The following is a 22,699-nucleotide window of genomic DNA, read 5'->3' as shown; positions in this document are numbered from 1 at the left end:
GAATTTGAAATTCTGATATACATACTGAGTTCCAGACTAGCTAAGACTACTTAGACCCTGTCACAAATAATAGTAATAACAACAGCAACAATAGTAATAATGTTTTAAAACATTTGGACTGGAGAGATAGATGGCTAAACAGTTAAGAGCCCTGGCTATACTTGCAGAAGACCTGGCCTCGTTCAACCCCTATCACACCCACATGGCAGCTCACAACCATCCGTAACTAGTTCTAGAGGATCTGATGTCTTCTTGTAGCATTTACAGGCATTAGACATACATGTAGATAAAATCATACACGTAAACAAGTAAATAATTTAAAAACACTTTAAAAAATAAGGCATGGTATTTCATGTCTGTAATAGCATAGGAGACTGAGACAGAGGTTTTGAGGCTAGCCTGAGCTACATAGCAAGGTCTACATAACTGACTCAAAACAGACAAAGGCTCCTTAGAACTTCTTTATTCAAGTATGTACAAAGGTTGATGTTTCTTTGACTACTGATTTGACAGTTCAAAAATAAGACAGGTTGCCGGGAAGTGGTGGCGCACTCCTTTAATCCCAGCACTCGGGAGGCAGAGGCAGGCGGATCTCTGGGAGTTCGAGGCCAGCCTGGTCTACAAGAGCTAGTTCCGGGACAGGCACCAAAGCTACAGAGAAACCCTGCCTCGAAAAAACCAAAAAAAAAAAAAAAAACCAAAAAAAAAAAAAAGACAGGTTGAAGGAAAAGAACTGAGATTGCCTTCTCTTTTGTTAGAATTTATCCAATTTATATGGGTGGTGCTGGTGCTTGCCTTTAATCCAGCACTCAGGAGGCAGAGGCAGGCAGATGATCTCTGACGTCAAGGCCAGCATGGTCTACAGAATGAGTTCCAGGACACCAGGAATGTTTGGAGAAACTCTGTCTTCAAAAACAAAACAAAACAAAAATCCAATTTAGTGTAATTGCTAAGAGTCATGTCTAAAATGGTTATTTCAGTTTTGTGTTACCATGAGTTTAGCTTGGCTTTTGGCTATAAGGCCAAGTAATGGATCCAAGAAACAGCCAGTATACCTTCCCAGTATTCCTATGGGGCAGGTGTTTCTAAGCACCTGTTGTACTTATTGTGCTTACATAAGCATTACTTATTTTGGTGTCTCCATAGTCCTCTTGCTTCAGATTCCTGGGTGTTGGGATTACAGATGTGAGTCGCCATACCTAGTTAAGAAAATGGTTTTTCTTTTTCTTTTCTTGTGTTTTGTTTGTTTTTGTTTTGTTTTTAGTAAGTTTTGTAGCCCTGTCTGGCCTGAAACTCACAATGTGGAGGGACTGATTTTGAATTTACAGTGATCCTTCTTTCTGCCTTTACCTATAGAGTGCCGGGATTAAAGCTGTATACCACCATACCCTGTCCCAAAAGACATTCCTTTTATTTTGTGTGTACAAATGTGTTGCCTGGATGTATGTGTACCATTTGTGTGCCTGTGCCTGAAGAGGGCATCACATCTTTTAGGACTGGAATTCCATACAGCTTCAAGCTGCTATGTGGGTGTTGGGAATTGAACTCAAGTCCTCTGGAAGAGCAGTAGCCAGTGCTCTTAACTACAAGGCCATCTCTCCAGCCCCAGAAATGATTTTCTAGGAGTGATAGCCAGCTGATCTTAGAACCTGTTCTGTGCATTGGACAGTTTGAATCTCAAGTGTGTGTGCTTCCTACTCTGCCTGCCCACCTCTACTGAAATAAGTCTTGGTTTGGCTTTTCCTGGGTTTTCCTTTACACCGTAGCTGGTTTTCCGACCACAGAAATTCCTTCAATGGCTTTTGTCATCATTTGTTTCCTAGTCTTGCACTTCACAAGTAAGGTCTTAAATTTGTTGGCCACCTAACTCCCAAGGCTTACTTTGTCAACCAAGCTGTGACTCTGAACTCTGAAGAATTCCTTGACATCTCCTAAACCCAAAGTTGATTCTCATACTTGATCCTATTCGACCCAGAGAGGTATTTGACAGTTACGTTGCTTTCCTCCTTGTAGTACTTTTGCTTTATTAAACTTAGCTTCTAGGATATCATGCTTACCTTGTTTGTTTTATTTTATTTTTTTCTTGTTTTCTTTTACTGTGTTTTTCCTCATTTTTAAGGCTTCTGCTGTTACACTGTTCTATGCTATAGCCCTGCAAATTTGTATTTTATTTCTATAATTAATCTTACCCAAAAGTTTAAGAATCAACTGTTATTTTTTTAGAAAACTTTTTTATGGCCAGGTGGTGGTGGCACATGCCTTTAATCTCAGCATTCAGAAGCAGAGGAGGTAGATCTCTGTGAGTTTGAGGCCAACCTGTTCTACAAAGCGAGTTCCAGGACAGACTCCAAAGACGTCTTGAAAAACCAGAAAAAAACAAAACAAAACTTTTTAATGATTTATTTATTTTTATTTCATATGCATTGGTGATTTGCATGCATGTATGTCTGTATGAGGGCATTGGATCCTCTGGAACAGGGTTACAGACAGTTGTGAGCTGCCATGTTGGTGCTGGGAGTTGAACCAGGTCTCTGAAAGAGCAGCCAGTGTTCTTAACCGCTGAGCTATTTCTCCAGCCCTGCAATTATTCTTTTGTCTTAGTTTTGTTTATTGCATTTTATTTTGTATGTTTTTTAATGTCTTAATTTTGTTACATTTATTTATTTATTGGGGAGGGTGTGCATGCTTGCTGCACATGTGTGGGGGTTATCAGGTGTCATTTATCTTCTACATCATGTTGTGCCCGGAATTGACCTCAGACCATCAGACTGACTCCTTCAAATTGCCCTCTAACCTCTATATATGTGCCATGGCACACATACTCTCAAAAAAATAAAGGTAAAAAAATTTTTGAATGTCTTTTTAAGATTTATTATAGGTAGAGCATAGTGATGCACACCTGTAATCCCAACACTCAAGAGGCAGAGATAGGCGGATCTCCGAGTTTGAGGTCTGCCTGGTCTAGAGTGAGTTCCAGGATAGCCAGGACTACATAGAGAACCATGTCTTGAGAAAAAAAACCTAATTATTATCATTATCATTATTATTATTGTGGGGGAGGGAGAGAGAAAGAGAGAGAGAAAGAGAGTATGTGTGTGTGTGTTTGGGAGAGAGAGAGGGAGGAAGAGAGAGAGAGAGAGAGAGAGAGAGTGTGTGTGTGTGTGTGTGTGTGTGTGTGTGTGTGTGTGTGTGTGTGAGAGAGAGAGAGAGAGAGAGAAACTGGAAGCTAAAGGAGCTGGGGATACAGATACTTGTGAACTGCTCAGTGTGGGTGATGAGAATCAAAATTCCAGTCCTCTGCAAGAGCAATATGTTCTTTTTCTCCTTTCTCCTCTCTCTTTTTGTTTGAGACAGGGTTTTCTGAGTAGTTGCCTTAGCTGACCTGGAACTCACACTGTAGACCAGACTGGCCTCGAACTCACAGAGATCCACCCGCCTCTGCCTCCTGAGTTCCGAGATTAAAGGTGTGCACCACCACTGCCCAGCCCAGTATACTCTATTAATCACTGAGGCAGCACCCCATGCCTGAAGTGTCTGCAGCATCCCTTAGTGTATAGGTGCCTTCTCCATGCCTGGAGTGTCTGCAGCATCCCTTAGTGTATAGGTGCCTTCTCCATGCCTGGAGTGTCTGCAGCATCCCTTAGTGTATAGGTGCCTTCTCCATGCCTGAAGTGTCTGCAGCATCCCTTAGTGTATAGGTGCCTTCCCCATGCCTGGAGTGTCTGCAGCATCTCTTAGTGTATAGGTGCCTTCTCCATGCCTGGAGTGTCTGCAGCATCTCTTAGTGTGTAGGTGCCTTCTTCTCTTCCCTTTCACTTTTTTTTTTTTTAGATTTTTAAGTTTTATGTGTGGTGCTGGGAATCAAACCCAGGCACTCTATAAAAATAAGTGCCATCTCTCCAGCTCTGACCTCCCATCTTTTTTTTTTCTTTTGAGACAGTATCTCACTATGTAGCCTTGACTGGCCTCAAAATCAGAGATTCATCTGCCTCCCATGTTCTGGACTTAAAGGCATGCAATCTTGTGCCCATCTTCCCTCACCTGTCTTGTTTTTGAGACAGGGTATCATTATAGCTCCTGATTCACCTGGAACTCACTCTGTAGACCAGGCTAGCCTTGAACTCAGAGATCTCCTGCCTCTGCCTCCTAATTATTGGGATTAAAGGTTTGTACCACGCCCAGCAATCCTCTCTTTTCTTCCCTTTTTTTCCTATTATAAATATGAATACATTCATATATATGTGCCATAGTATGTTTGGTCGTCACAGGCCAACTTGCAGGATTTGCTTCTATGTGGGTCACAGGAACTAAATTCAGGTTTTCATGCTTGATGGCAGGTCCCTTTCCAAATCAATGATCTGCCTCATAGGCCCTTCCTTCCTTTTCTTTTCCTTTAAATGTGTCTCCTGGCCCAGCATGGTGGTGCACACTTTTAATTCCGGCACTTGGAAGGCAGAGGCAGGTGGATCACTGTGTGTTTACAGCTAGCCTGTCTACACAAAGAGCTCTTGATCAGCCAGTGATACATAGTGAGACTGTCAGAAACAAAACAAAACAAACAAAAAACAGTCCTTTTGACTTTTACAGTTCTCCTCAGAGTAGAATTTCAGAATTGTTTTATTTTTTGGCTACACATGTTCATAGTCCATATTTCTTTCTGTTCTTTTTGAAGGGTTAGGAGTTGGGATAGAGTCTTGGTGTACCTCATGCTGGCTTGGTACTTACTGAGTTATCTCACCAGTCCTGTATCTTAATCATTTCTTTTTCTCTTGCCAGGTTGACTATAAAGTTACTTTTTATTATCTGTATTTGTTTGCATGGTGCTCCCTGAACCACAGTGTAACATAAATGTATTTACCTGTGTGTTTGCGCAGTGCTCCCTGAACCACAGTGTAACATAAGTGTATTAACCTGTGTGTTTGCGCAGTGCTCCCTGAACCACAGTGTAACATAAGTGTATTTACCTGTGTGTTTGCGCAGTGCTCCCTGAACCACAGTGTAACATAAGTGTATTTACCTGTATAAATTAAGTTAGATTCCATTTTGAATAAACCCTCTTATGGCGCTTGATCGATCTGGGGGAAATTAAAGGTTTATTTGATGCATACATAATAAGTGTTCCTTCTGAGCCATGCATAATGCTAGTCACTGTTGACATATGTTGAGTGGTACATGGGTCAGTAAAGTGGGAGAATCATAACTAGGAAAATGAAATTTGGGGGTAACCTGGTTTGAGATTGGTGTGTCAGCAAGGCTTTCTCTAAGATTGGATTGATTTAGGAAGGGTTAGTACAAATTAGTTAAGCAAAGAGAGAAAGTTTTAAGTTGACATTGTATGTGATGACCTTTTGCTGAGATAGAGCGTGACTGAAGCATCATGGAGAAAGGCCAGTAATCCCAATAGATGATTTAAGGGATGAGTTTTCCATAAGAGGCATCTTAAAAGCCTCAGTGAGACAGCAAGGCCTGATGGAGCGTGAAATGTCTTGAGATTTATTTTAGGTGTTGGGCAGGAAATACCTACAGGCTTGTGCTGGGCTCTTAGTCCAGTGTGTCTCTGGAGATGATGGCTGTGGTGGGTTAGGAAGCGTTCTCATGTGTTTCAAGCCTTAGTTATGCTGAGCGCCATCTCTCCAGCTGATGTTAAGATGGAGAAAGGTACGGGTGAGAAGAATGCTAAACACTCATCTTTTGGCTGTTCAAAGGTGTCTGGAGAAGCCAACGAGACTCAGATTGCAGAAGCATTAAGGCGGTACAGTGAAAGGGCATTTTTTGTCCGGGAAGCTTTGTTTCATCTTTTTAGTTTGACTCATGTGATGGAAAAAACAAAGCCAGAAATCTTAAAGGTAAGAACAAAAACAGGTGAAAAAAATTGAAATTACTAGTAGATTTTGTGTGTTTTGACCTTTATTTTTATCTTTCTCTCTGTCTATCTCCTTTGTTTTGTTTTGTTTTTTTTGTTTTGTTTTTTTTCCCAGACAGGATTTCCCTGTAGCTTTGGAGTCTGTCCTGGAACTCTCTCTGTAGACCAGGCTGGCCTCGAACTTGCAAAGATCTGTCTGTCTCTGCTTCCCAAGTGCTGGGATTAAAGGCATGCACCACCATTGCCCAGCTAAGATGTTTTTGAAAGCTGAAAAAGATTTTTTTTTCATTTTTCTGTTATACTGGGATTAAATACAAAGCTTTCCATATATTAGACAAGTACTTCACAACTAAGATATATCCCACCCAAGAAAGAAAATTCTTTTTGGGGGCAGTAGGGGGGTTCTTTTCTTTTTTGAGACTGTGTCTCCATGTAGCTCTGATTATCCTAGAATTCACTTTGTAGACCAGTTTGTCCTCTGCCTCCCAAATGCTGGGATTAAAGATTCTGTCCTAAAAATAAATAAACAAACACGAATATTTAACTGGGCCTATAATCCCAATTACTCAGGAGGCAGATGCAGGAAGATTACATGTTCATGTTTGACCTGTATCACAGAGTGAGCCCAGGGCCAGCATAGGTTATATACAAAGTGAGGAATGGAGGCTATAGCTCAGTGGTAGAGCATTTCCTAAAATGGATGCATAGCCCTAATGTTTATATTTATTCCCCAGTATTTACACACACACACACACACACACACACACACACACACACACAGATTCAGTTGGAAATGGTGGTATTAGGCCATAACTCTTAGCATTCAGGAGACTGAGGCAGAAAGGTTACAAGTTCAAGCCCAGGTGAGCTAAATAGCAAGTTTAAGAACAACCTAGGCTTTATAAGGAGAGCCTTGGGGCTGGGGAGGTGCTCCGGAAGTTAAGAGTACTCTGGGTTTTGTTTGTTTGTTTGTTTTGTTTTTTTTTAGGTTTGCTTGTTTATTTATTATGTATACAGTGTTCTGCCTGGGCACCAGATCTCATTATAGGTGGTTGTGAGCCACCTTGTGGCTGCTAGGAATTGAATTCAGGACCTCTGGAACAGCAGCCAAAAAACAGCCAGTGCTCTTAATCTCTGAGCCATCTCTCCAGCCCTGCTTGTTGCTCTTGCAGAAGACCCAGATTTGATTCCTAGCACCCACATGTAAAGAGACTTTTTCAGTTAGTGGGAACAATCTGAAGAGTTGGATTTTATTTTCCATTTTATAAATTGTGAAACTGAGGGCCTGTGTCAGAGCCGGAACTGATTTGATCCCCTAAGTGTCTTAAATTTTTGAATGGACTGCTTGGGTAGGAACTGTAACATTTTATTATTTTCACTAATGCCTGTCACTTCCTCCATATAAACTAGTAGATGCTGGTATTTGCTTTGTCTCCCCGCCCCCTTCCAGTTTTTGTTCCTTCTCTTCTCTTTTATTTTTTTCACCAGATAAAAAAGTCCTGGCTGGGACTGGAGAGATGGTCCATTGATTAAGAGCACTGGCTGTTCTTCTAGAGGTCCTGAGTTCAATTCCCAGCAACATATGGTGGCTCACAACCATCTATGATAAGATCTGGTACCTTCTTCTGGTGTGCAGACATACATGCAGGCAGAACTCTTTATACATAATCAATCAATCAATCAATCAATCAATCAATCAATCAATCTGTCCGGGCAGTGGTGGCACACACCTTTAATCCCAGCACTCAGGAAGCAGAGGCAGGCAGATCTCTGTGATTTCGAGGTCAGCCTGGTCTACAAGAGCTAGTTCCAGGGAAGCCAGGACTGTTACACAGAGAAACCCTGTCCTGAAAAAAATAAATAGGTAAACAAACAAATTGGTTTTTCTTAAAGCCCCAATTCTCCTAGAACTCACTCTATAATCTAGGCTGGCCTCAAACTCAGAAATCCATCTTCCTCTGCCTCTCGAGTGCTGGGATTAGAGGTGTTTACCACGATTGCCCAGCTTCAGTTTTGACTTCTATAAAACTAAGCATAGAGGACTAGATCTCTAGCCCTGATTTGAAATATTCATTTGTTTAAAGATTAAAGCCCATTCACATAAAGAGTTTTGCTGTAAAAAAATGCAAAGGGGAAAAATGGCAGTTGGTTAAAGAAATAGGATTAAAGGAGAATTTCGGTTTTTTAGACAGGATCTTGCTATGTCACCCAGCTTGGCCTCAAATCTATAGTCTTCCTGCCTCAGCTCCTAATACTGGAGTTACAGGCAAGTTCAGTGCTCCCTTATTTGTAAATGAATAGCTTTTTTATCATTTATTTTAAATTTATTTCATGTGCATTGTCGTGAATGTGTCAGATCCATGTGGGTGCTGGGAATTGAACCTGGGTCCTCTGGAAGATCAGTCTGTGCTCTTAACCACTGAGTCATCTCTCCAACCCCTTAAATGAATAGCTTTTAAAATATGTCTATCTTTCCAATCCAGAATTTAAAAAATGACATAGAGGGTAATTATTTTCTTGAGTAGACAGACGAGGAAATGATCTGGCATATCCGTGGAAGGATCAGCTTTAGAGAGGATTGGGATCATTGTTTGGCAAGGTGCCATATGGATTTCTGTATCCTGGTAAAGAGAATACATGGGCAGTCAGAATCTGAAGTTTCTTTTCTAGTTACTTGAGTGTTCTTTGTGTGGTTGAAAGCTAGGTTTTCCAGGGCTGGAGAGAGGGCTCAGTGGTTAATTGAGAGCACTTGCTGCTGTTTGGAGAACCTCCAGGGCTTGGTTTCTAGCACTCTCATCAGGCAGCTCACAACTGCCTGTAACTTCAGTTCTGAGGGATCCGGCACCCTCTCTGGTTCTTGTGAGGGCACATACACACATAAGTAAATAATAAAATAAATTTTAAAGAAAGCTAAGTTTTCAGTTGAATTGAAGAGTGGAGAAGATTTTAGAAGGGAAAGAAGACAAATGAAGAATAGTTATATAGTCCTTAAGAGGATGGATTTTATTGCATTCCAGCTGACAGCATGTCAAGGAAGGAAGTTTGGGAATCGGTTTAGGCTCCTGACTTAGGAACGTGTCTTTGAAGTTACCTAGAACAGCAACACAGCCTTGTTATATAAAGAGGGTTTGTGTTTATGGAATTAATAGGACTAAATGTTTTGTTTTGTTTTGTTTTGTTTTGCTTCAGCTTGTGGTTACTGGGATGAGAAACCATCCTATGAATTTGCCTGTGCAACTGGCTGCAAGTGCCTGTGTGTTTAACTTAACTAAGCAGGACCTTGCTTTAGGCATGCCTGTCCGGCTCCTCGCTGACGTAACCCATTTGCTGCTCAAGGCCATGGAACATTTTCCTAATCACCAGCAGGTAAGCACCTGTGAATTCCCACTCAGATATTCTTAGATTCTTCTTTACTGCCTCCTATTTCCATAACAGTTCAATTTAATAACTAAGCCTTCTTGTTGGTTATTTTCTTCTTCTGAAGCAGGACCTTTTGTAACCCAACCTGTCTTGAACTCCTGAACCTCCAGGTCCATTTCCAAAGTAGTGAGATTATGTATGCATCACCATGCCCAAAATTAAAACTTATTGGTGTTCCAGGCATGATGGTGTGTGTATCCCTTTACTCCTAGCATTCGGGAGGCAGAGGTTGGTGATCTCTCTGAGTCTAAGGATAGCATGGACTATATAGCAAGTGCCAAAAATACATAGAGAAAATGAAAACAAAAAAACAGAACCAAAAATGTATTGGTGTAATTAACAAATGAAAACTGAGAAAAATAAATTCAGAATAAAAGGTTAGGAAGTAAGGGTGGGGAAAAATGGAGTGATTGTAATAGATAATGGATGTGGGTTTTTGTTTTCAGTGTTGACACTCAATCCCAGGGTCTGGCCAATGTTAGATACTCTGTCATTAAATTGCATCCTCAACTAGATTTCTTTTGGAGACAGGAAATCATGCTAAAAACTGAACAAGAGATGTGGCTCAATTGATAGAATGTTTGCCTGGAATACACAGAGCCCAGGTTTAATCCCCACCACTGAATAAAACTGGGTATGGTGGTGTCTCGCTGTAATTCAGAACTCAGGATGTGGCAGCGGGAAGAGCAGGAGTTCAAGAGCATGTTCACCTACACAGCAGGTTTGAGGCCCAGTTAGATTACAGGATACTGTCTCTAGGAAAAAAAGGAACTGTGTGAAAACTAATTGTGGTATAATAGGTTTGTAACTCTGTGCATAGACTAAAAAAATCACTCAAAGCAGGGATTGTATACTATGTGAATTATATCTTGATAAATCTGCTAATCTGTTTAAAAAATCTGTACAAATATCATATATAATGACAAAAGTTAGAAGCACCGAAAACGTATTAATCTGGTGTTAGTCGTACAACAGAGTTCTTAAAAACAGTAGTGAATGGCTGGGTGTGGTCTTTTTTGTTGTTTTGTTTGTTTGTTTCTCGAGAAGGGTTCCTCTGTGTAGCCCTGGCTGTCCACTTACTCTGCAGACCAGGCTAGCCTTGGAATCAGAGATCTGCCTGCCTCTGCTTCCCAAACTCTGAGGTGTGCCCACTGCCTGGTAGTTAATCACATCTTTAACTCCAGTGATCCCAGCACTTAGGAGACAGAGGCAGGCCATTCTGGTTTGTTTGTTTGTTTGTTTGTTTGCTTGGGGTTTTTGAAACAGGTTCTCTCCTGCTTTTATGCTTGTCCTGGAATTTCCTCAATTGTCCAGGCTGGCCTTGAACTCACAGAACTCCGCCCTGGTCTGCCTCCTGAGCCACGGATTAAAGGTGTGAGCCAAGTAGAAAAACCCTGTCTCAAAACAAAGTATAATACTTAGTGTTAGATTATTAAAAGCAGCTCTAGAGGGATGAAGGTGGAAAGAGAGGCTTGGTCTGGTTCTAGGTGGTACCATGTTTATTTACAGCAAAGTAGCATTTTTGTCACTCGAATGCTAGAATGCGTAGATGGCTGAAATGCCTACAGAGGAAGATGGGATACAGCCCCTTATGGGGCAGAAATAATTTCTGTAGTTCACAAGGGAAGCTGGGAAGTGTAGCCTTTTAGCAAGAAACTATCAGTTGCAGCTGCAAACCACAACTTAGATCAGTCTCTGCAGAAGCCTACATATATGATTTCATGTACTCACTTGAAAAAAAATCAGAGTTACCCAGTGTGTTAATTATTAGTATTTCTGTTGAGAACGGGCGTAATTTCTGCCTTTTCTCAGTGCTGGCATCACAGGCAGACCTGTGCACCATATCATTTTTATCCAGTGCTATTTAAAGGTAGAAATACGTAGACCGAGTGATAGTGGCAGATGTCTTTAATCCCAGCACTTGGGAGCCAGAAGCAGGCAGATCTTTGAGTTTGAGGCCGGGCTGATCTACAGAGAAAGTACCAGGGCAGCCAGGCCTACACAGAGAAACACTGTCTCCAAAAACCAAAAACAAAAAAGAAATACATGTTGTAGTTTTTGAAGTTATTTAAAATATAATATATTCAAAGTTAAAGGCTTTTAAATACAAAATTTGTGCAGGCCAATGTGGTAAATTCCTGTAATGCAAGCACTTAGGAGGTGAAGCTGGAAGAGCAGGGATCCATGGTCATCCTTGTCTGTGTAGTGAATTCAAGCCAGTCTGGGATAAAGGAGACCCTGTCACAAATCCATCCCCTCCAAAATAATTCTTAGGCAAGTGGTGTCTATCTATTAAAGATTAAGAGGTACTACCTTATAATAAATGTGTTTTATAAATATGTTGTCTATTTAATAGCATTTAGGGAGTTGAGAGATTGAGTAAAGTACTTGCTGCACAGTCAGGAAGACCTGAGTTCAGATCTCCAGCACTGTAGGGGCAGAGGCAGGTGGATCCTGGGAGTTTTTTGGCCACTAGTCTAGGTGAAACTTTAGTTCCAGGTTCAGTAAATATATTATTTACTTTTCCAGTTTGTGATAAAATATTCTGCCGAGATCAACTGAAGGAAGCATTTACTTTGGCTTATAGTTTGAGGTTACAGTCCATTGTTGGGGGAATATCCTGGACCAGGAGGATTGGATGGTGGTAGTGGTGGTTTCTAGTGTTTAGCACACCTTTTCCCTTTGTACAGTACAGGGTCCTCGTTTAGGGAATGATGTCACCTACAGTGGGTGAGTCTTCTCACATCAGTTAACCTAATCAAGACAACCCTGCAAGAGATGCCCAGGAGCCCATCCCTCAAGTGGTTCTAAATCACATCAGATTGACAGTTGAGATTAACCACCACAGTAAGAGACTTTGTCTCAAAATATAAGATGAAGAATAATAGTGGAAGAGTACCAGTGTATACCTCTGGCTCCCACGTATTCATACACATCAAACCACTCATACCACAAATAAAATTGCTATTTATTTATTTATTTTTGATTCTTTTTTTTAAAAAGGTTTATTTATTATGTACACAGTGTTCTGCCTGCATGTATGCCTGCAGGCCAGAAGAGGGCACCAGATACCATTATAGATGGTTGTGAGCCACCATGTGGTTGCTGAAAATTGAACTCAGGACTTCTGGAAGGGCAGCCAGTGCTCTTAACTTCTGAGCCATCTCTCCAGGCCTATTTTTTTTTATGATTTATTTATCTTTATTTTATGTGCATTGGTGTGAAGGTGTCAGATCCCTTGGAACTGGATTTTCAGACAGTTGTGAGCTGCCATGTGGGTGCTGGGAATTGAACCCGGGTCCTCTGGAAGAGCAGTCAGTGCTCTTAACCGCTGAGCCATTTCTCCAGCCCCCTCCAGGCCTATTTTTGTTTTTTTGAGACAGGGTTTCTCTCTATAGCCCTAGCTGTCCTGGAGCTATCTCTGTAAACTAGGTTGGCCTGCCTTTGCCCTCTGAGTACTGAGATTAAACATGTGCACCACCACCGCCCAGCAAATTGTTTTAAAATAGAACATTTAAATGTTACTTAATTTATGGGGCTGGAAAGATGGTTCAGTGGTTAAAAGCACTTTCTGCTCTTTAAGAGAATCTAGATGTATTCCCAACACCTACATAGCAGCTAACAATCACTTGTAAAACCAGCTTCAGGGGGAATTCGATGCCCTATTCTGATCTGTACAGGCAGAGCACACACATGGTACCTGTGTATACCTACGTGCACGCACACACGCACGCACACAGATATTATATAAATAAATCTGAAAAAAGGACTTGATATTTAGATAGCATGCTGTTATGTACCTGTAATCCCAGCTACTAGAGAGGTTCAGGAAAGAAGATCTCTTGAGCCCAGGAGTTACTGGCTATTCTGCTCCACCTAGCAAGACTCCTGTCAAAATAAGGAAACCCCTCACAGAAGGAAAAGTTGCAGCTGCTGGATGCTGTTACGAGCATTTTATTTTTCAGCTGTTTGAACTGAATGCCATAGGCCATTGAGGGAAGTGAGTAGTACTGTCAGGTACATGGTGTATGGACAGGGACAGGGAGACTTCCAAGAACAAGTGATGGAGTCACATCTTGGAAAACGGGTAAGAAAAGCAGTGGGACCTGTATGGAATGTGCATGCCATTCCAGAGGGCGAGTTGTTGTGACCAGAATGTAGGAAGGACAGTGTAGGATTAGGCCAGCGATAGCCAAATTTGGTGAATGGCAGTATACAAAATTCTTAAATACTTGCATATTTGAGGCTAGAGCCACAAAAGTCAAAATTTCAGATTTTTCAACTTGGAGATTGTAACAAATGTCATCTTCTCTGTTTGCTTATGGTGTTTTGCAGAAGGAATAAAGCATCAGTCAGATGCAGGGATGCTTTTCTCTGTTACCAGTTTAAGCCATCAGTTCAGTTAAGCTTAGTGTCTCTTTATTCAGTTTAGGATATGTGCCCCTGTGACCAGGTCTGCAATTCAGATAGAAAAACACATAATGTAGCACAACACAGTGAATACTAAGAAACAAGTCAGCTTAAGAACCCTAATGTCAAAATTCAAAATCAGGGCTGGAGAGATGGCCCAGTGGTTAAGAGCATTGCCTGCTCTTCCAAAGGTCCTGAGTTCAATTCCCGGCAACCACATGGTGGCTCACAACCATCTGTAATGAGGTCTGGTGTCCTCTTCTGGCCTGCAGACATACACACAGACAGAATATTGTATATATAATAGATAGGTAGATAGATAGATAGATAGATAGATAGATAGATAGATAGATAGATAGATAGATAGATATTAAAAAAAAGCAAAAAACAAAATTCAAAATCATAGACGGGAAAAAAACCTTCGATGTTTGATGCCTATGTGTTACTCAGAGAGCTTCCTATTTTAGGGCATTTCAGATTTTGGATGTTTATATTTGGTCTGCTCAATTGGTAATGTTCCCAATTATTTATTTATTTACTTTTTGTTTAGATTGTTTTTGTTTTGTTTTTGTTTTTTCAAGACAGGGTTTCTCTGCGTAGTCCTAGCTAGCTGGAACTCTCTTCGTAGACCAGGCTGTTCTCAGACTCACACAGATCCACCTGCCTCTGCCTCCCAAGTGCTGGGATTAAAGGCGTGCGCCATCGCTGCCTGGAGATGTTTCCAAATCTAAATGCTTGTCCTTCCTACACTCTGGTCACAAGCTGCTTGCCTACTGTGGCCTACCTATTTCCATAATAGGTCCACTGTTTTTCCTAACCATTTTTCAATATAATGGCTCCAACAGAACCTGCTCTTTGAAATCTTGCCTTACATTAAAAGCTCTGAAATCTGGTGTTTGTGCTTCCAGACATTTCAGCTAAGTAGTACTGCACTGCTGGGAGCTCAAGAAGAGGCAGTTAGGGCAGTTGAAAACTAGGAAAGCATCCTGAGAGATGTAAATACCAGGACCTAAGAATATAGCGCAGTTGAGAGATTGTTTGCCTTGAATATACAAAGTCCAGGATTCTGTCTCTTGGAGTAGGGTATACACTTGCTTGCCTGTAACCCCAGCACTTCAGATGTGAAAGCAGGAAGGTTAAAAGTTCAAAGTCATCCTCAGCTACATAGTAAGTTAGAGGCCAGTTTAGGCTGCATGAGACCATGTCTCAAAACAAACAACAAAAATAGGGTGGGGGTGGAGAGTTGACTTAGCGGCCAAGACTCACTCTTACAAAGGACCCAGGTTTGGTCCCCAATATTGGCATAGAGGCTAACAACCTCCTTGTGATCCACTGCTATCCTTTGGCCTCTGCGGACAGTAGGTACACATGCTGGGCACACACATACTCAGACAGAACACTTGCAAAATCAAAATACATTTCAAAGATCATAATTTAATATGCTGATATAAAACCTGAATTGAATTCCCATGTTTAAAAATACAAAATTTTCTTAGGCTGGAGAGATGGCTTAGAGGTTAAGAGCACTGGCTGCTCTTCCAGAGATTCTGAGTTCAATTCCCAGCAACCACATGGTGGCTCACAACCATCTATAATGAGATCTGGTGCCCTCTTCTGGCGTGCAAGCATTCATGCAGGCAGAACACTATATAGATAATAAATATATAATTAAAAAACAAAGTTTACATAAAGCAATCAATTTATTTTGATAGCATTTATAAAGAATTAGTTTAAAGAATATAATTTTGAGGCCGGGCGGTGGTGGCGCACGCCTTTAATCCCAGCACTTGGGAGGCAGAGGCAGGCGGATCTCTGTGAGTTCGAGACCAGCCTGGTCTACAGAGCTAGTTCCAGGAGAGGCTCCAAAGCCACAGAGAAACCCTGTCTCGAAAAAACAAAACAAAAAAAAAAAGAATATAATTTTGAGCCTGGTATGGTGGCACATGACTTTAATCCCAGCCCTCAGGAGATAGAAGCAGGCGAGGTCTGTGAATTTGAGGCCAGCCTGGTCTACATAGTTAGTTCCTGGACAGCCAGAGATATATAATTGAGAGATCTGTCTCAAACCAAGAAAAAAAATTGTATTTTTCAAGATTTAAAAACAGTAACTGGAGCTTAGTTGTATGGTTGTATAGCTTAGTTGTATGGTTGTATAGCTTAGTTGTATAGTTGTATAGCTTAGTTGTATAGTTGTAAACTGGAGCTTTTCCATGAACCCTGGGTTCCATCTCCAGCACTCAGCATGCCCACACTCTCCTTACACACATTTAAACAATAGTTTTTAAATTTTTTTTTAAAAAACTTGTCTTCGGTTAACAGGTAACAGAATGATGTTCTTTTCGACTTTGTTTTGTTTTCTCCTTTTTATTCTTTAGTTACAGAAGAATTGCCTCCTCTCACTTTGTAGTGATCGAATTCTTCAAGATGTCCCATTTAACAGGCAAGTAATAGCTTGACAACTGGAATTCAGTCCCCAGGACCACATGGTAGAAATATGACTCCTTCAAGTTGTCCTCTGACCTCTGTGTGCATGCTTTGTGAGAAGATGTGTGTGTGTACACACTCACGTATAAAAAACTTTTAAAAGTTTTTATCAAAGAATATGCTTAAAGCTGTGATGTTGAAATACTAAAATGTTTTATTGTAGAAGATAAAATGCCAATTTTGACTGTATTTCTACATTATTGTGTCTTTGTGTGTATTTGTGTGTGTGTGTATTGTTATTGATATGTGTGTGCACCATGTGCTAATGTATCAGTGTGAAAACCAGAGGTTGACGTTGGGTGTCTTCCTCAATTGCTCCTTACCTTATTTTTTTGAGACAGGGTCTCTCACTGAACCTGGAGTTCACGGAGTGGGCTAGACTTCTGGCCATCAAGTCCCAGGGATCCTCCTGTCTCTGCCTCCCCAGAGTTAAGATTACAGGTATGCGTTGCCATGCCGAGCTCTTTGACATGGTTGCTGGGGATTCAACTCAGGTCCGCATGCTTGCACAGCGAGCACTTTACCAGCTGAGCTTTCTCCTCAGCCCCTATGCTCCTGCTTCTCCACCATTGCTATCATTTTGATGAGCACAGTGGTGCAGGCCTATAATCCCAGTAGGAGAATCAAAAGTTCAAAGCCTACCTGGCACCTTATTAAGACTGTCTCAGAATAAAAACAAAGAGCCAGGTATGGTGGCACATGCCAGTAATCCCAGTTTACGGAAGGTGGAGGCAGGAAGATCAGCAGTTCAAGGTCATGTTTGGCTACAAAGTTTGAGGACAGCCTGAACTACAAGCTACATGAGACCCTATCTCAAAAAGACATAAACAAGGGCTGGCAAGGTGGCTCAGCTGGTAAAAGCACTTTCCACAAAAGCCTGACCATCTGAGTTCAAACTCTAGAACCCACAGTGGAAAAAAAGAACTGAGTCTCAAATGTTGTCCTCTGACAGCCACATGGATATCATTGCATGCATGCACACTCATGCACATCATAGACAAACACTCACACTACCAAAAAGGAAGATAAAAATAATAAACACTACAGTAAATAAAATAAGAGAAAGGACTGGGGCTATATCTTTGGTAGCGCTTCTGTCTAGACAAGGCCCTGGGTCCATCCCCAGCATAGGAAAGAAACCAAAAAGACACTAATGGTAATTTGTTATTCTCTCTCATTAAGAGAAAGCTTCCCTTCTCTTCCCACACCCTAAGTTGTAGCATTAGCCCTCACCTGACTCCCTAAAATTATGCCTGGATCTCCAATATTGAGGAAACCCTCTTGTGTTTTCAGGTTTGAAGCAGCCAAGCTTGTCATGCAGTGGCTTTGCAACCATGAAGATCAAAACATGCAAAGAATGGCAGTTGCCATCATTTCTATCCTGGCTGCTAAGGTAACGTTTCTGAATGACTTCCTGAAGGCAATTGTTTCTCGTTACAGTTAATACTGCCCCCTTCCATTTGTGTGCCAGAAAAGTTAGTACACCTCTTTGCTAGCCTGCTTATTTGTGTTAAGTGTTGCAGAATTGGAGGCTAATAGCTGGTTGTCTAGCTATGGAGGCTGTTGTGGTGAATTATAGTAAACTTACACCCATGAGTACTTGGACATTTACTTTGTCTCATATTTGCTTCCAGCTCTCTACAGAACAAACCGCACAGCTTGGTGCTGAGCTCTTCATTGTCCGGGTGAGTTTATTTCCCTCTTTTTAGAACACTACATACTGGTTTGGTTTGTTTGTTTGTTTGGTTTCTTGTTGTTTTTTAACTTTTAAAAAAGTATTTATTTTCCGTGTATGGGTGCTTTGTTTCCATGTATGTCTGTGCACTGTGTGGAGGTGACCCAGTGCTTGTGGATGACAGAGGAGTAAATTGGATCCCATGGGACTAGAATTACAGTTGTGAGCTGCCATGTGGGTGCTGATAATTAAACCCAGATCCTCTTGAAGATTAGCCAGTGCTCGTAATCTCTGAGTCATCTTCCCAGTCCCTGCTAGTATTCTTCTCTTTTCTTTTTTCCTCCTGACAAGTAATGTGGTATGTCTTTTGTGGGTTTATATGGGTATAGGTGTTTGTGTTTCTGGGGAGCTAAGCCAGGGCTGCACACATACTAAGTCGGCTTTCTGCTACAGAACCACCCCTGTCCTGGCTTCTCTCTTTATTTTTAATAAATTCACTTTTTCTAAATGATTGTATTCAATTTTTTTTGTTTTGTTTTGTTTTGATTTTGGGGGTTTGTGGGCTTTGAGACAGGGTTTCTCTGTGTAATGGTCCTGGCTGTCCTAGAACTCACTCTGTAGACCAGGCTAGTTACAGTAGACGTAGCTTACGAGAAGACATGTCAAAGCTATTGTCATCCTAATATCCAATGTTAACTTCAATTCTCTTACCATTGTGTGTAGCCCAAGAGGGACTTGAAGCTGTGACAGTCCTCCTGCCATAGTCTCCTAAGTCTGGGTGTTACAGGTGTAAGCTACCACGCCCAGCCTTTTCCTTTTTTCCTTAAAAAAAAAAAAAAACTTGAAATTTGTTAGAATTAGGCCTTCTAACTCTTTTATCAAGTTGATTATGACCAAATTACTTAATATTTTAAATTTAGTTTGTGTCCCTGGGAAATGATACTATAAGTATTATTAACTATAAGTTAAAAAATACTAGTTTTGCCTCCCTTCAACCCCTCTTCATTTTCTTAAGTCCCAGGCTTTATTAGAATGGTATCCTATGACCAGTTAAGAGAGTTGGTTCACGACCAGTGAGATGGCTCAGCAGTAAGGCAACTGCCACCAAATCTGGTGACTTGAGTTCAATCCCTGGGACCTAATGGTGGAAGAAGAGAACCAACTTCTACAAGCTCTCTTCTGACTACAGAAGTTCAGTCCTTCATACATTTCATTGTCACACACACACACACACACACACACACACACACACACACACACGACACAAAATCAAAATGAGTTTAAAATAAAAAAGAAGATATTGCACACACATGAAAGACGGAAGGAAAGAAAGCAAACAAGCAAGCAAACAGAGGTCTGGGGATATAGCTCCATGTGTGAAATGAACACACTTCATCCTCAGCACCACATAACCCCGTGTGGTAGTACATGCCTGCAATTGCAGCACTTGGGAGGTGGATGCTGGAGGACAGGAGTCCAATATCATTCTTGGTATATAGTGAGTTTAAGGTGATATGAGATCCACCCTGCTCACAGAGAAAGGGACCAAGGGAGGAACAGAGAGGGGAGAGAGAACACAAATAAGTACTTTTCGTATAGTCCAGTTTTCAGTTCTACACAGTACTAGCGAAACTATTGTTTACAGAAAAACAAATAGAAATAAGGGAAGGATAAGAAGGAAAAATGAAGGTCCAGACTAAGGAATTGTTGACTGAGAAAGGAGAATCTTGACTTAGAGACTAGCTTTGGCTGCTGTCTTAGGGTTTCTGTTGTTGTGATAAAACACCAGGGTCAAAATCAGATGGAGAAGAAAGAGTTTATTTCATCTTAGTTTGTCATCTAGGAAAGACAGACTGACGCAGAGGCCATGGAGGAATGCTTGCCCTGTCTGCTTTCTTACACATCCTTAGGACTACCTATTCAGAAAAGGCACCATCCACAATGGGCTGGGCCTTCTATAGCAAGCACTAATCAAGGAAGTACACTACAGAATTGCCTACAATCTTACGGAGTTATTTTCTCATTGAGAGTCCTCTTTGAGGGGCTGGAGAGATGACTCAGTGGTTAAGAGCACTGGCTAGTCTTCTAGAGGACCTGGGTTCAATTCCCAACAACACATGGAACTGTCTGTAACTCCAGTTGCAGGGGATCACCTTCACAGCAGTACTCATAAAATAAATTTAAATAGATGATTTTAAAAAAGAGAGAGAGTCCCTCTTCCAAAGTGACTGTAGCTTGTGTCAATTTGACTAGCCCTGGGTTGTATAGCAAAACTATCTGAAGAAACAATACAAAAACATACTAGGGCTAGCAAGATGGCTCAGCAAGAAGATGCTTCCTGCCAACCCTGTTTCAATCCCCAGGACCCACAGGGTGGAACTCACAGACCTCTACAAACATGCTGTGACTTGGACATGCGCCCCCTACTAGATAGATGGATGGATGGATGGACAGACAGATGGACAGACAGACAAAGTTTTAACCTTTACAGGGAATGCTTTATTTATTTATTTATTTATTTATTTATTTATTTTTAAAAATATTTATTTATTATGTATACAATATTCTGTCTGTGTATATGTCTGCAGGCCAGAAGAGGGCATCAGACCTCATTACAGATGGTTGTGAGCCACCATGTGGTTGCTGGGAATTGAACTCAGGACCTTTGGAAGAGCAGGCAATGCTCTTAACCACTGAGCCATCTCTCCAGCCCCTACAGGGAATGCTTTAAACTATGAGAATATTCCTCATGGATTTGTGCTTATTGGTAATCTCAGATTATGACAACTCAATAATGAAAAATTCTCTTTTTCTTCCTTAGCAACTTCTTCAAATAGTGAAGCAGAAAACTAATCAAAATTCAGTGGATACTACATTGAAATTTACTTTGAGTGCACTCTGGAACCTCACAGATGAATCCCCAACAACATGCAGACACTTCATTGAAAATCAAGGGTTAGAGCTCTTCATGAGAGTTCTAGAGGTTAGAATGAGAATATACTTAGCCGCTGATGTGGGTGATTTCTTTGAGCACTTATTTGTTATATTTGTTTCTTTAGATAGTTACGCATTCTCTTTCTTTTGTAGTCTTTCCCAACTGAGTCATCCATTCAACAAAAAGTTCTAGGTCTTTTGGTAAGTTATACACCATTCCTGATTAATTTAAAAGCATAATTATTTTCTGTCTGAGTGTATACATTGAAAGTTGCTGCTTGGGCCCTCAAGGCCCAAGTTGGTTAGGATACTCCCTGCAGAACCTACAGTGATATATTATTTGTGTTTTAATAAATAAAGCTTACTTGAAGGTCAGAGGGCAAAGTAGCCACACTAGTCAGCTATACAGGCCCAAGTTGGTTAGGATACTCCCTGCAGAACCTACAGTGATATATTATTTGTGTTTTAATAAATAAAGCTTACTTGAAGGTCAGAGGGCAAAGTAGCCACACTAGTCAGCTGTACAGGCCAGGCAGTAGTGACACACACCTTTAATTCCAGCAGCACACTAGTACACTAGTTAACCATAGAGGCTGGGCGGTGGTGGTGCACGCCTTTAATCCTAGCACTAGAGAGGAATATAAAACGGGTGGAGACAGGTCTCGGGCTCAGTCTCAGTCTGAGTATTTGTGGAGGTAGGTCACCCATTTCAGTGGAGGTAAGAGCCAGTGCTGGCCGCTTTGCTTTTCTGATTTTAGCTTGAACCCCAATATCTGTCACTGGGTTTTTATTATTTGTGCTACAGGAGCCTGATGATAGGAGCTTGATCCTCAAACCACATGATAGACGAACTCACCTCCAGGTTGTCTTCTGACTTATACATGTGAGATACACACATACACACACATACACACACGATAAATAAATGGGGATATAGGTCAGTTAGAAGAGTGCATGCCTAGCATGCATGAAACTTGGTTTTCATCCTCCACATTACAATAAATTTGCGTGTTTAAAGAAAGTATAAACCATGAGTATAAAGCATAAGAATGAGATTACATACACCTGTAATCTTACCACTTGGGAGGTGAAGGATAAGAATAGGAGAATCAGAAGTTCAAAGCATCTTCTGCATAGCCAGGGTTTCATGATACCTTGTCTCAAGAAGAAAGAAGAAAGCTGATGTGGTAGTGCAGGTGAATCTGTAAATTCAGAGCTAACCTACATAGTGAGACCTGTCTAAGAAAACAACCAGAAGAAATATAGAAAGATGATGTTGTGTTGTTTTTGAACATCTAGAGAAAATGGAAAATAGATATAATTATTAAATTAAAAAGATAAAACAAGCCTGGTGTAGTGGTGCACCCCCTCAAATCCATACTCAGGAGACAGAGACAGGTGGATCTCTGTGAGATTGATGATAGCCTTGTCTACAGAGTGAGACCCTGTCTTGAAAAAAGGAAAAAGAAAGTGTTGGTTGCTCTTCCAGAAGACCCAGGTCAAGTCCCCTGTGGACAATCACAGTCACCTGCAGCTCCAGCCAGGGGATCACAAGCCTTCCCCTGGCCTCCGGGCTCTGCACTGCACACACCTAATGCACACTCACACACAAGCTCTGTAGACTAGGCTAGTGTTGAACTTAGTCAAAAAAACTTTTTAAAGAAAGACTCCATGATGACAGCCAGTATCAGGATGGCAGCTCACATCATGAATTACAAGCATGATGCAGAAGGGGCACCAGGAATGGTGCAAGACTTTGAAACCTTGAAGTAAGCCCCTAGTGATAAACTCCTACAACAAGCCACACTTCCTAAACCTCCCAACAGCATCATCAGAGTATAGGGGACATTTACTACCCAAACTACCGCTATTCCCCTTACCTCTACTCCAGTCTGCAAAGCGACCAGCTTGCA

General features: G+C 41.2%; 1 protein-coding gene across 2 annotated transcripts in view; it reads left to right on the top strand.

Annotated features, from left to right (window-relative positions):
• Zyg11b (zyg-11 family member B, cell cycle regulator) overlaps window positions 1-22,699 on the top strand; it is a 53,834-nt gene that overhangs the window by 20,106 nt on the left and 11,029 nt on the right. The window contains exons 4-10 of one of the 2 annotated variants that reach the window (XM_075946538.1): window positions 5,706-5,846; window positions 9,053-9,229; window positions 16,069-16,133; window positions 17,471-17,570; window positions 17,812-17,862; window positions 20,674-20,835; window positions 20,940-20,987. In XM_075946538.1, coding sequence (XP_075802653.1) covers window positions 5,706-5,846; window positions 9,053-9,229; window positions 16,069-16,133; window positions 17,471-17,570; window positions 17,812-17,862; window positions 20,674-20,835; window positions 20,940-20,987 — 744 coding nt within the window. The remainder of the gene's footprint in view (window positions 1-5,705; window positions 5,847-9,052; window positions 9,230-16,068; window positions 16,134-17,470; window positions 17,571-17,811; window positions 17,863-20,673; window positions 20,836-20,939; window positions 20,988-22,699) is intronic. The other variant, XM_075946539.1, reaches the window with a different exon arrangement.

The sequence above is a fragment of the Microtus pennsylvanicus genome, chromosome 13 (assembly GCF_037038515.1).
Source record: "Microtus pennsylvanicus isolate mMicPen1 chromosome 13, mMicPen1.hap1, whole genome shotgun sequence".
Taxonomy (NCBI): domain Eukaryota; kingdom Metazoa; phylum Chordata; class Mammalia; order Rodentia; family Cricetidae; genus Microtus; species Microtus pennsylvanicus.
This window is presented reverse-complemented; position numbering and strand designations above follow the sequence as displayed.